Genomic DNA, 13,767 nt, shown 5'->3' on the forward strand with positions numbered 1-13,767 from the left:
CAGAGTCCACGTGTCAATGTGCGGGGGCACTGGTGTCGAGGTAATTGAGATAAATATGTACATCTAGGTAGGGTTATTAAAGTGGCTATGCATAGATAATAACAGAGAGGAGTAGCAGCTTTTGGGGGGGGGGGGGGGGAATAGTTTGGGTAGCCATTTGATTAGCTGTTCAGGAGTCTTATGGCTTGGGGGTAGTAGCTGTTTAGAAGCCTCTTGGACCTAGACTTGGCGCTCCGGTACCACTTGCTGTGCGGTAGCAGAGAGAACAGTCTATGACTAGTGTGGCTGGAGTCTTTGACCATTTTCAGGGCCTTCCTCTGACACCGCCTGGTATAGAGGTCCTGGATGGCAGGAAGCTTGATCCCGGTGATGTACTGAGCCGTCAACATTGTGTTTTTGAAATGTACAACATACAGTCTGTTGTACATAGAGTGAGTGAGTGAGGATGAAATCTTTTTCAATGACTGAGGAAAATATATTGTTTTCGTTTTCCAAGATGGCGTAGCAGTAAGTCGTCCTGTCGTGTCCCTTGTATATATTGTTTCTTTTTCGTTTTTTTACATATTTTTCTAAGCATATCTCTTTAAAAACATTTTGCTAAACCTAAGCTTCGAATACTCTCCTGCGACCCGCCTCACCCAATGTAGCTATTTTTCCTAAAGTATTTATATTTACTTCGGAACCCCTCAACTGAAGCTAGCCAGCTAACCACCAGCTGTGCTAGCGGTCTTCAGCTAACCGGTCATCAGCTAACCTTTAGCTCGGAAAGCTCTCGCCAGTTCGAACAACGCGACTCTAACCAGAGCACAACGGACCTATTTATTTTTTTCATCCCCGGATTCCCACCGCAAACGGAACATTTCTCAGCTGGATCTTCACAACTAGCTATCTAGCTAAACCGCAACCCCGGATGATTGCTCCTGGCTAGCGTTTCCACCCACTTAGTTTGAAGCTAGCCCGGCCAGCGCACCTGTGCTACCACCGTAGCATACTACTGGGCTACACGACCGGTCTATCGATGTCACCGCATGAAGAGGAATAAGCAGACTCACCCCATCGCGACGTCCCCCAAAGGCTAACTCTCTAGCCCTCGCTATCTCCCTGCTTGCTAATTAGGCCTGCTAACTGCTAGCTTGTCCAGCTCCGGTCCGCTAACTGCTACCTTGTTTAGCCCGGGCCTACAAACTGTTAGCTTGTTAGCACAGGCCTGCTAACCGTCTGAATCGCCGCGTCCCAAACACTCACTGGATCCATATTTACTTTCTATCTCTTTTTGATTTTTAACTTGTTTATACCTTCCGGAAACCTGCCTCACCCAATGTGATACGGAATCGCTATTATTTTTTATTTTTAGTACACACTCAAGAACCCCCAGAAGCTAACCAGCTAACTAGCTACAAGCTATTTAGTCACTGTTAGTTTTTTTTAACCTGGATAACACTCGCCAGTCCAGCTTCCCTGCCCCATCCACCGCTGCCCCCTGGACACTGATCTCTTGGCTACATAGCTGATGCACGCTGGACTGTCCATTAATCACGGTACTCCATTCTGCTTGTTTGTTTTATCTGTTGGCCCCGTTGCCTAGTCAACGCCATTTTACCTGCTGTTGTTGTGCTAGCTGATTAGCTGTTGTCTCACCTACTGTTTAGCTAGCTTTCCCAACTCAACACCTGTGATTACTGTATGCCTCGCTGTATGTCTCTCTCAAGTGTCAATATGCCTTGTATACTGTTGTTCAGGTTAGTTATCATTGTTTTAGTTCACAATGGAGCCCCTAGTTCCACTCTTCATACCCCTGATAACTCCTTTGTCCCACCTCCCACACATGCGGTGACCTCACCCATTACAACCAGCATGTCCAGAGATACAACCTCTCTCATCATCACCCAGTGCCTGGGCTTACCTCCGCTGTACCCGCACCCCACCATACCCCTGTCTGCGCATTATGCCCTGAATATATTCTACCATGCCCAGAAACCTGCTCCTCTTATTCTCTGTCCCCAACGCTCTAGGCGACCAGTTTTGATAGCCTTTAGCCGCACTCTCATACTACTCCTTCTCTGTTCCGCGGGTGATGTGGAGGTAAACCCAGGCCCTGCATGTCCCCAGGCACCCTCATTTGTTGACTTCTGTGATCGAAAAAGCCTTGGTTTCATGCATGTCAACATCAGAAGCCTCCTCCCTAAGTCTGTTTTACTCACTGTTCTAGCACACTCTGCTAACCCTGATGTCCTTGCTGTGTCTGAATCCTGGCTCAGGAAGGCCACCAAAAATTCAGAGATTTCCATACCCAACTATAACATCTTCCGTCAAGATAGAACTGCCAAAGGGGGAGGAGTTGCAGTCTACTGCAGAGATAGCCTGCAAAGTAATGTCATACTTTCCAGGTCCATACCCAAACAGTTCGAACTACTAATTTTGAATTTAATTTTGAAAATTACTCTCCAGAAATAAGTCTCTCACTGTTGCCGCCTGCTACCGGCCTCCCTCAGCTCCCAGCTGTGCCCTGGACACCATTTGTGAATTGATCGCCCCCCATCTAGCTTCAGAGTTTGTTCTGTTAGGTGACCTAAACTGGGATATGCTTAACACCCCGGCAGTCCTACAATCTAAGCTAGATGCCCTCAATCTCACACAAATCATCAAGGAACCCACCAGGTACAACCCTAACTCTGTAAACAAGGGCACCCTCATAGACGTCATCCTGACCAACTGGCCCTCCAAATACACCTCCGCTGTCTTCAACCAGGATCTCAGCGATCACTGCCTCATTGCCTGTATCCGCTACGGAGCCGCAGTCAAACGACCACCCCTCATCACTGTCAAACGCTCCCTAAAACACTTCTGTGAGCAGGCCTTTCTAATCGACCTGGCCCGGGTATCCTGGAAGGACATTGACCTCATCCCGTCAGTTGAGGATGCCTGGTCATTCTTTAAAAGTAACTTCCTCACCATTTTAGATAAGCATGCTCCGTTCAAAAAATGCAGAACTAAGAACAGATACAGCCCTTGGTTCACCCCAGACCTGACTGCCCTCGACCAGCACAAAAACATCCTGTGGCGGACTGCAATAGCATCGAATAGTCCCCGTGATATGCAACTGTTCAGGGAAGTCCGGAACCAATACACGCAGTCAGTCAGGAAAGCTAAGGCCAGCTTCTTCAGGCAGAAGTTTGCATCCTGTAGCTCCAACTCCAAAAAGTTCTGGGACACTGTGAAGTCAATGGAGAACAAGAGCACCTCCTCCCAGCTGCCTCACTGCACTGAGGCTAGGTAACACGGTCACCACCGATAAATCCATGATTATCGAAAACTTCAATGAGCATTTCTCAACGGCTGGTCATGCCTTCCGCCTGGCTACTTCAACCTCGGCCAACAGCCCCGCCCCCCCCGCTGCTCCTCGCCCAAGCCTCTCCAGGTTCTCCTTTACCCAAATCCAGATAGCAGATGTTCTGAAAGAGCTGCAAAACCTGGACCCGTACAAATCAGCTGGGCTTGACAATCTGGACCCTCTATTTCTGAAACTATCCGCCACCATTGTCGCAACCCCTATTACCAGCCTGTTCAACCTCTCTTTCATATCGTCTGAGATCCCCAAGGATTGGAAAGCTGCCGCAGTCATCCCCCTCTTCAAAGGGGGAGACACCCTGGACCCAAACTGTTACAGACCTATATCCATCCTGCCCTGCCTATCTAAGGTCTTCGAAAGCCAAGTCAACAAACAGGTCACTGACCATCTCGAATCCCACTGTACCTTCTCCGCTGTGCAATCTGGTTTCCGAGCTGGTCACGGGTGCACCTCAGCCACACTCAAGGTACTAAACGATATCATAACCGCCATCGATAAAAGACAGTACTGTGCAGCCGTCTTCATCGACCTTGCCAAGGCTTTCGACTCTGTCAATCACCATATTCTTATCGGCAGACTCAGTAGCCTCGGTTTTTCGGATGACTGCCTTGCCTGGTTCACCAATTACTTTGCAGACAGAGTTCAGTGTGTCAAATCGGAGGGCATGCTGTCCGGTCCTCTGGCAGTCTCTATGGGGGTGCCACAGGGTTCAATTCTCGGGCCGACTCTTTTCTCTGTATACATCAATGATGTTGCTCTTGCTGCGGGCGATTCCCTGATCCACCTCTACGCAGACGACACCATTCTATATACTTTCGGCCCGTCATTGGACACTGTGCTATCTAACCTCCAAACAAGCTTCAATGCCATACAACACTCCTTCCGTGGCCTCCGACTGCTCTTAAACGCTAGTAAAACCAAATGCATGCTTTTCAACCGATCGCTGCCTGCACCCGCATGCCCGCCTAGCATCACCACCCTGGATGGTTCCGACCTAGAATATGTGGACATCTATAAGTACCTAGGTGTCTGGCTAGACTGCAAACTCTCCTTCCAGACTCATATCAAACATCTCCAATCGAAAATCAAATCAAGAGTCGGCTTTCTATTCCGCAACAAAGCCTCCTTCACTCACGCCGCCAAGCTTACCCTAGTAAAACTGACTATCCTACCGATCCTCGACTTCGGCGATGTCATCTACAAAATGGCTTCCAACACTCTACTCAGCAAACTGGATGCAGTCTATCACAGTGCCATCCGTTTTGTCACTAAAGCACCTTATACCACCCACCACTGCGACTTGTATGCGCTAGTCGGCTGGCCCTCGCTACATATTCGTCGCCAGACCCACTGGCTCCAGGTCATCTACAAGTCCATGCTAGGTAAAGCTCCGCCTTATCTCAGCTCACTGGTCACGATGGCAACACCCATCCGTAGCACGCGCTCCAGCAGGTGTATCTCACTGATCATCCCTAAAGCCAACACCTCATTTGGCCGCCTTTCGTTCCAGTACTCTGCTGCCTGTGACTGGAACGAATTGCAAAAATCGCTGAAGTTGGAGACTTTTATCTCCCTCACCAACTTCAAACATCTGCTATCTGAGCAGCTAACCGATCGCTGCAGCTGTACATAGTCTATTGGTAAATAGCCCACCCATTTTCACCTACCTCATCCCCATACTGTTTTTATTTATTTATTTTTCTGCTCTTTTGCACACCAATATCTTTACCTGTACATGACCATCTGATCATTTATCACTCCAGTGTTAATCTGCAAAATTGTAATTATTCGCCTACCTCATGTCTTTTGCACACATTGTATATAGACTCCCCCTTTGTTTTCTACTGTGTTATTGACTTGTTAATTGTTTACTCCATGTGTAACTCTGTGTTGTCTGCTCATACTGCTATGCTTTATCTTGGCCAGGTCGCAGTTGCAAATGAGAACTTGTTCTCAACTAGCCTACCTGGTTAAATAAAGGTGAAATAAAATAAATAAATAAAAAATATTCAAAGTATACTTCATTCAGACTGATTCAAAAGCACAAAAATAAAAGTAGCTGGTTGGTCCATGTTATCTGTGTGTTAGGGCAGTAAATATCATAGCTAAAATGCTTTGTTTTCAGGGGATTTTTACTTAAAGTCCCACTCCAGCTATTTTTTTTTACTTTTCCAGTTAAAAAACAATATTCCAAGTACAAATACAGTAAAGAACACACACTCAATGGTTACATTTTTTTTTAAACAAAATTTAGTTTAGACACAACTGCGAAAATTAAGTGTTTGGCAATTCAAGGAGTTGGTCTGATCGTGTACTGTGATGTCATCGGCCTCCCCCTTGCTTGCGGGAACATTTGAGGAGCAATTGAGGACAAAAGAGAAAAGACCCACCCCCACTTGTGCCATGTCAGAGGACACATGGACTACCTATTGAGCCTTTTGTTAAGTAAATGAGGTAATAAATTAGGTTCTTCAGAGGCTGGTCGGGGATCTTTAAGTGTTTTATATGGTGTGTGTGCGCGCTGTTTTTTATAGTTCTTAGGAAGAATACTTTCAATACTTGGCTCCCACAGGAATATAGATGAATTGCCCTGACCTAGGGTGTTGTTTTTTTCATCCAAACTGAATACATTTCATTGAATCTCCCCCAAAAATTGACCTGTTATGTTTGTTAGCCAATTATTTAAATATTTGAGCTGCATTCTGTGTATTAAATGTGCTATGCAAATAAATGAATTGTTGTAATTATTATTATTATAAAATCCTGGACATTTCTAAATAACCAGCAATAACCAGCAACCAAACCAATCAACTCCAGCCACTTTAATAATGGGAATTGATGGAAATTGATGTAAAATATATCACTAGCCACTTTAAACAATGCTACTTAAAATAATGTTTACATACCCTACATTATTCATCTCATATGTATATACTGTACTCTAAATCATCTACTGCATTTTTATGTAATACATGTATCACTAGCCACTTTAAACTATGCCACTTTGTTTACATACCCTACATTACTCATCTCATATGTATATACTGTACTCGATACCATCTACTGCATCTTGCCTATGCCGTTCTGTACCATCACTCATTCATATATCTGTATGTACATATTCTTTATCCCTTTACACTTGTGTGTATACGGTAGTAGTTTTGGAATTGTTAGGTTAGATTACTCGTTGGTTATTACTGCATTGTCGGAACTAGAAGCACAAGCATTTTGCTACGCTCGCATTAACATCTGATAACAATGTGTATGTGACAAATAAAATTGATTTGATTTGAACCTATAAACAGTTTGGATCAAACGACAACACCCTTGTTAAGTCAAACATAAGATACAACTTTTTAAAAACAAACTATCCCTTTAATGTCAGGGCCCTAACCAACAAAAGTATTGCTCACTGTGTGTGATCCTGTCCCAAGATGTTTTTCCCATTAAATAAATGAGTTGATCAATTCAAATGCAATTCATTTGTGCAGTTAAGTATATTTTTCATGTCACTACTATATTTGACAGTGTTATTGACACGGTGTGTCTAGGAACACACAGATTACAGCTAGTGTCCTGTGGGATTGGAATACTCAACATCGGTCAAATATGTTGCACAAATAACTGACGTCATGTTTTCACATGTCTTAACAAAAAGACACTTGATGCAACATTTTCATTCACTTCTGCCAACCTGGGGAGGTGTAACACTGGCAGTGTTGGATTGAGAGGGACATTTCACTCTCACTCTCAGACTCTCAGAAACAGGTAAATCATGCACACTGCATTTTCGTTTTCTGAATAACTCTTAATTTATGGTTTCTCCTTTAATTGTTTTCTTTAAAATGTGTTTATTGTATACATTTGTTTCCTTGTTTTGAATTATTTCCTGTTGAGTTATTATTGTTTAATTCAATGACTAGGGATCACTGGAGCTAAGTTGTCTGAAGGTACAATGATATTTAGCAATAGTGTATTTATAAAGGCTAGTTAAAGCCATTTCATTAGTTCATTATCAAATCATTTCTGTGTAACATTTAAGTACCTTACTGTGACTGTTTTCAATACTGAAACTGAAAACGAGCTGTTATTGGAAGAGCGGTTTGGAATTCTCTTTCTTATTGGTCTACAAGGGGCGACAGGTATCCTAGTGGATAGAGCGTTGGACTAGTAACTGAAAGGTTGCAACATCAATAATGACATGCACTTCCTTCTCAGAGGTAATTGTTCCCTGACGTCCCTGCTAGTCGGAACATGGGAGAACCTTAATGCTTTTAATTAAACAAATCAAATTACCACATTCATACAATGGATAAGAGATTAATGTAGATCATATTTACTAAGTGTTTGCACTAGGTGGAATTTAAAGATTGTTGAGAATAATGAGTCATTTCGATGAAGAATAAATTAAGACAATTTCATGTTTTATCTTATTTATGTGTGTTTTACCTCTTGAAAAAACAGGTAGTACCCGCAGAACACCAGTCTCAACATCAACAGTGAAGAGGCGACTCCGGGATGCTGGCCTTCTAGGCAGAGTTCCTCTGTCCATGTCTGTGTTCTTTTGCCCATCTTAATCTTTTATTTTTATTGGCCAGCCTGAGATATGGCTTTTTCTTTGCAACTCTGCCTAGAAGGCCAGCATCTCGGAGTCGCCTCTTCACTGTTGACATTGAGACTGGTGTTTTGCAGGTACTATTTAACGAAGCTGCCCGTTGAAGACTTGTGAGGTGTATGTTTCTCAAACTAGATACTCTAATGTACTTGTTCACTTGCTCAGTTGTACACGGGGCATCTCACTCCTCTTTCTATTCTGGTTAGAGCCAGTTTGCGCTGTTCTGTGAAGGGAGTAGTACACAGCATTATACGAAATCTTCAGTTTCTTGGCAATTTCTCACATGGAATAGCCTTCATTTCTCAGAACAAGAACAGAATGATGAGTTTCAGAAGAAAGTTCTTTGTTTCTGGGCATTTTGAGCCTGTAACTGAACCCACAAATGCTGATGCTCCAGATACTCAACTGGTCTAAAGAAGGCCAGTTGTATTGCTTCTTTAATCAGGACAACATTTTTCAGCTGTGCCAACATACTTGCAAAAGGGTTTTCTAATGATCAATTAACCTTTTAAAATGATCAACTTGGATTAGCTAACACAGCGTGCCATTGGAACACAGGAGTGAAGGTTGCTGACAGCCTCTGTACGCCTATGTAGATATTTCCAGCAGTTTCCAGCTACAATAGTCATTTACAACATTAACAATATCTACACTGTATTTCTGATCAATTTGATGTTGTTTTAAAGGACAAAAAATGTGCTTTTCTTTCAAAAACAAGGACATTTCTTAGTGACCCCAAACTTTTGAACGGTAGCTTATGTAAATTAGATATTTCTGCATTTAATTTTCTATACATTTGCAAAACAATGTATAAAAATGTTTTCACTTTGTCATAATAGGGTGGGTGAGAATAAAATATACTTCATCCATTTTGAATTCAGGATGTAACAAAATGTGTAATAGACAAGTGGCATAAATACTTTCGGAAGGCAGAGTTGAATAAAGGCAATGTTTCTTGTCTTTTCAGAATTCAAGACAAACATGGACAACACATCTGTAACAGTATTTACCATGACTGCGTATGCTGTCATGGAAAATAACAAGTACCTGCAGTTTTCTATATTTATGTTGTTGTATATTTTGATCATCTCGTTCAATTTGCTGCTGATTGCTGTGATATGCTGTCAGAGAGCTCTGCATCAACCCATGTATGTGTTCATATGTAACTTAGCTGCTAACGGACTATACGGCAGCACTGGATTTCTTCCCTCGACTCTGATTCTACTTTTGTCTGAGACATATGAGATATCGTTGCCATGGTGTCTAATACAAATCTTTTGGATACATACATATGCATCGGTTGAATTTCATATTTTGGCTGTCATGGGATATGACCGGTATGTTGCCATCTGTTATCCACTACATTATCACAGCATCATGTCTATTCCCAAGATGTGTAAACTTATTGCATTGGCATGGCTATATCCCTTTTCTCTCTTTCTGATGTACTTCGGCTTCACTTTGAGATTGAGGTTTTGTGGGAGGTTCATACATTTTAAATTGTTTTGTGTCAATTTTGAATTGGTGAAAAATGCGTGTTCTACTACATCTTACCACAGTATTGTAGGACTTGTGCTAATAGCTTTCCTTATGATCCCACAGCTCCTCATGATTATATTCTCATATGCACACATTTTCAGGGTCTGTCTGAAATCCTCAAAAGAATCTCAGGTCAAAGCACTGAAAACTTGCATCCCTCATTTACTTTCAGTAATAAACTACTCTATTGGAGGGTTATTTGAAATAGCTCAAAGTAGATTTAACATGAGTGGGATATCTTTTATGGTTCGGCTCATCATGTCACTATACTATACATTGCTTACACCATTGATAAACCCTGCAATTTACGGAATGGCCAATCAAGCCATCAGAACGCATGTCTTAAATAAATGCCGTGTTTCTAACAGGTTGGCCTCCTGTTAAAAATGGGTTAGACACAGTTCTAGTCCTGTAGACAAAGTTTTCATAATGAATAATGAATAAATTATTAAAGTAAAAGCAATGTCACCGAAAAACTGCAACGTGCAATGAATGTACATGAAACAGATACTGTATATAAATGTCTCATCAAGATGTGGGTGGAGCCTGTCGAGCTTTACATGAACCCTATTATAACAGAATTGAATGGGATATTTACACTTCACATTTGTGAATGTACTTTTCAAAACCACCTTGTAGACCTACAATTATGCTGTAAACATTATTTTAGTTCTAAAGTCACTATAAATAAAGTGTATGAAAACAATGAAAAGCATCTGTAATCCACAATAGTGTATATTTTCATGTTGTCATCATTATTAGTACGATTACTTGTATAATTAGAACTATTTCTGCCACTGTCTGCCCTGTCTCAGAGAGCTGCCCTTCACCTCTGTTGATTTTTTGTTTAGCTATAATCATTTATGTATGTATCTAAATACACAATTGGTCAAAAAAGGGCTCCATGTGGGTTTTCTTAGTCAAGTCTGGGTTTTATATTTAATATCTTATACAGCATACAGCCGCATCAGTCACCAGACTACATTTTAGTCTGAGGCCTACTGTACATAGAGAATGAGACAGAATAAGTTCACATTTGTTAAGTGATGAACAATAATTGTAACTTATATATATTTCATGGATTTCTCTGTCAATTTAATAATAAAAATGAAAAGTACCAGATTAAACAACTGTGTTTTTTGCGTGTGATTTCCTTTATTTTGGAAATATCAATCATCAACCTAAATCATGGGTTATCTAAACAAATACAAGAGTTTGTAATGATCAAAATGGAAAATATAGACTGGCTGTAATCCATCATTTCTGAAAGTTTTACTGTGCTTGACAAATGGCTGATGTTAGTAATGATGATTGGGAGCCCTTGCATATATGCGCTATTCACATTGGCCCCGATTCTAACCCAGGGTAAGCACACGCAAATGGAAAGTAATTCCTTTTTATGTACTTTTATCTCTACGCATATTCTGACCTTGAATTTAAGCATGAGAATAGCATGCTATTCACCCGTTGGCTCAGGGTGGAGATTTAAGAAATGAAGGTGTGGCGGAGGTGTCTACAGATGAACCCTGTTCTGACCTTCACTTTATTCCCTCATAATCCCACCACCTTTACGCGCCAAGAAACCTTGAATAAGGTCGAGCAACCCTGCCGGTTTCTCAGTAGAGAAAGCATCTACTTTATTTTTTTCTGACAGAAATAGTAGCATTCTCCATGCACTGTAATTTATAAATGGATAAGAGCAATATAAAAGAGCTAGGAAAATAAGTAGTCCGTTAGGAGAAGGGGATTGTGAATACACATAGCAATTGTTTTAGATTGTTTTTCCTTAGGAACCATGTAGACAAATGTGAAACTAGCCATATGGAAGCAAACTGAAAATCATATAAACATGACGTGTGGCGTACCCTTTTCCACAGTGAAATAGGCTAGAATGAACAGCTGTATCGTTATTCAACATTTGAATTGTGTGCCCTCACAATTCAAATGGATGAAATTTGGACACCCAAGTTAGAGGCTTCTATAGGGCTGAACTTGCCGAGTTGATGTATGTTTTAATTATAGCCTATACTTGGGCTTTTCTCCGTTTTATATTAAATTGTGTATCATGTCATATATTAGCCACTATCGGGAGCCACCGTCAGTAATACACACATACATTTATAACTGTTACTTTAGTGTTAGTTTTCTTCAATTTGTAGAGGACATTTTTCATCATTCCATTCTGTTTACCTTTCTTTCCTCTATCACGTGGATCACATTAGTGGATCATATTAGGCTAACGTTGTGCAGTAATTTGGGACATGTAGTCTATTTGAATCATTATGGAACTCAGACCAGGTAGCAGTTTAAACCTGGAGCTTGGCTCACGGTTCACAACGACTGGACTGTTGTCATACAGTTCCATGAATAGTGAGGATTAAGGGTATATTTATAAGACTATTGTTCAACCCCTATTGTACACTTTTTTCCAACATCCAATATTTCATGTGTTTCAGGATGAATCAAACCCATGTATTTTTGATTAATCAATATATTTTGTGCGTAAAGGCTCTCCAAACACGTTTATTTAATGATTCATACATGCTTTCCTAACCCTAAAATGTGCCTAAAGAATCTACAGGATCAGGCTATTTTTAAATCTACAAGTTGCTGCTGAAACGGAGACGAAGATGCATAGATGGCATTCTTTCATTAATCCATCTATTCTGAATCTGTTCTGTCCACAAAATTATAATTAAATGTACACCGTATTGAAAGGGATAGCTTAAGATAAATGTACTGAAAACCATATTGAATGGAAACTACAGAGAAAATCTGTTGGCCAGCAAGTGGGATGGTTTTCAGTAGTTGAATTCAATTAATTCAGAGAGTGCAGAGGCGACCTGTCATTCAGCACAGGTGGGGCAGAGCCCTAACTCTAACACACATGTTTTGCCCCCCAAAAAACAAACAGGCTTGTTATATTGGCAATAATATGTGTCACATATTAAAATATCTTACAGGCATGACCTGTTGCTGTGTCTCTCTGTGCCTGTGTGTCTCTGTGCCTGTGTTTTGCTACAGATTTGATTGTGAATACAATTTGACCCACTACAGTTGAGTCTGAAGTTTACTTACACCTTAGCCAAATACATTTAAACTCAGTTTTTCACAATTCCTGACATTTAATACAAGTAAAAATTATCTTAGGTCAGTTAGGATCACCACTTTATTTTAAGAATGTGAAATGTCAGAATAATAGTAGAGAGGATGATTTATTTCAGCTTTTATTTCGTTCATCACATTCCCAGTGGGTCAGAAGTTTACATACACTCAATTAGTATTTGGTAGCATTGCCTTCAAATTCTTTAACTTGGGTCAAACATTTCGGGTAGCCTTCCACAAGCTTCCCACAATCAGTTGGGTGAATTTTGGCCCATTCCTCCTGACAGAGTTGGTGTAACTGAGTCAGGTTGGTAGGCCTCCTTGCTCGCACATGCTTTTTCAGTTCTGCCCACACATTTTCTATCGGATTGAGGTCAGGGCTTTGTGATGGCTACTCCAATACATTGACTTTGTTGTCCTTAAGCCATTTTGCCATAACTTTGGAAGTATGCTTGGGGTCATTGTCCATTTGGAAGACCCATTTGCGACCAACCTTTAACTTCCTGACTGATGTCTTGAGATGTTGCTTCAATATATCCACATAATTTTCATTCCTCATGACGCCATCTATTTTGTGAAGTGCACCAGTCCCTCCTGCAGCAAAGCACCCCCACAACATGATGCTGCCACTCCCGTGCTTCACGGTTGGGATGGTGTTCTTCGGCTTGCAAGCCTCCCCCTTTTTCCTCCAAACATAACGATGTTATTGTGGCCAAACAGTTCTATTTTTATTTAATCAGACCAAAGGACATTTCTCCAAAAAAGTACGATCTTTGTCCCCATGTGCAGTTGCAAACCGTAGTCTGGATTTTTTATGGCGGTTTTGGAGCAGTGGCTTCTTCCTTGCTGAGCGGCCTTTCAGGTTATGTCGATATAGCACAGAGCCCCACTTGTTTTGAGCCCCACATTTTTTGCCCCCCCACAAAATGTTATTTTGGCATTAATGTTAATGTTATTTTGGCATTAATACGTGTCACATATCAGTTTGCGAACAATGTCAAATGTTGCACCGTGATTGGCTCAGTGTTCTGTCACTCATGGGGACACTACGTCACCGCCAAGTCTAAGGGTAGAGCTGGAAAATTCTAGCCCTTTGGGTGCTGCCATAGAGTTACATTAGATGTGCCCATCCAAGAAGGCTCAAAGTCATTGGCCACAG

At 41.4% G+C, this 13,767-nt stretch overlaps 1 protein-coding gene across 1 annotated transcript; it reads left to right on the top strand.

Annotated features, from left to right (window-relative positions):
- Positions 1-235: 235 nt before the first annotated feature.
- Positions 236-9,936, top strand: LOC110534900 (olfactory receptor 1496-like). The gene is made up of 2 exons (XM_090186470.1): positions 236-1,538; positions 8,932-9,936. Exons 1-2 carry the CDS (start codon positions 1,511-1,513, stop codon positions 9,885-9,887), a joined length of 984 nt encoding a protein of 327 aa, XP_090042596.1. The 5' UTR covers positions 236-1,510; the 3' UTR covers positions 9,888-9,936.
- The last annotated feature ends 3,831 nt before the right edge of the window (positions 9,937-13,767 follow it).

This window comes from Oncorhynchus mykiss, chromosome 10 (assembly GCF_057628025.1).
Source record: "Oncorhynchus mykiss isolate SJ-2025 chromosome 10, ASM5762802v1, whole genome shotgun sequence".
NCBI lineage: Eukaryota > Metazoa > Chordata > Actinopteri > Salmoniformes > Salmonidae > Oncorhynchus > Oncorhynchus mykiss.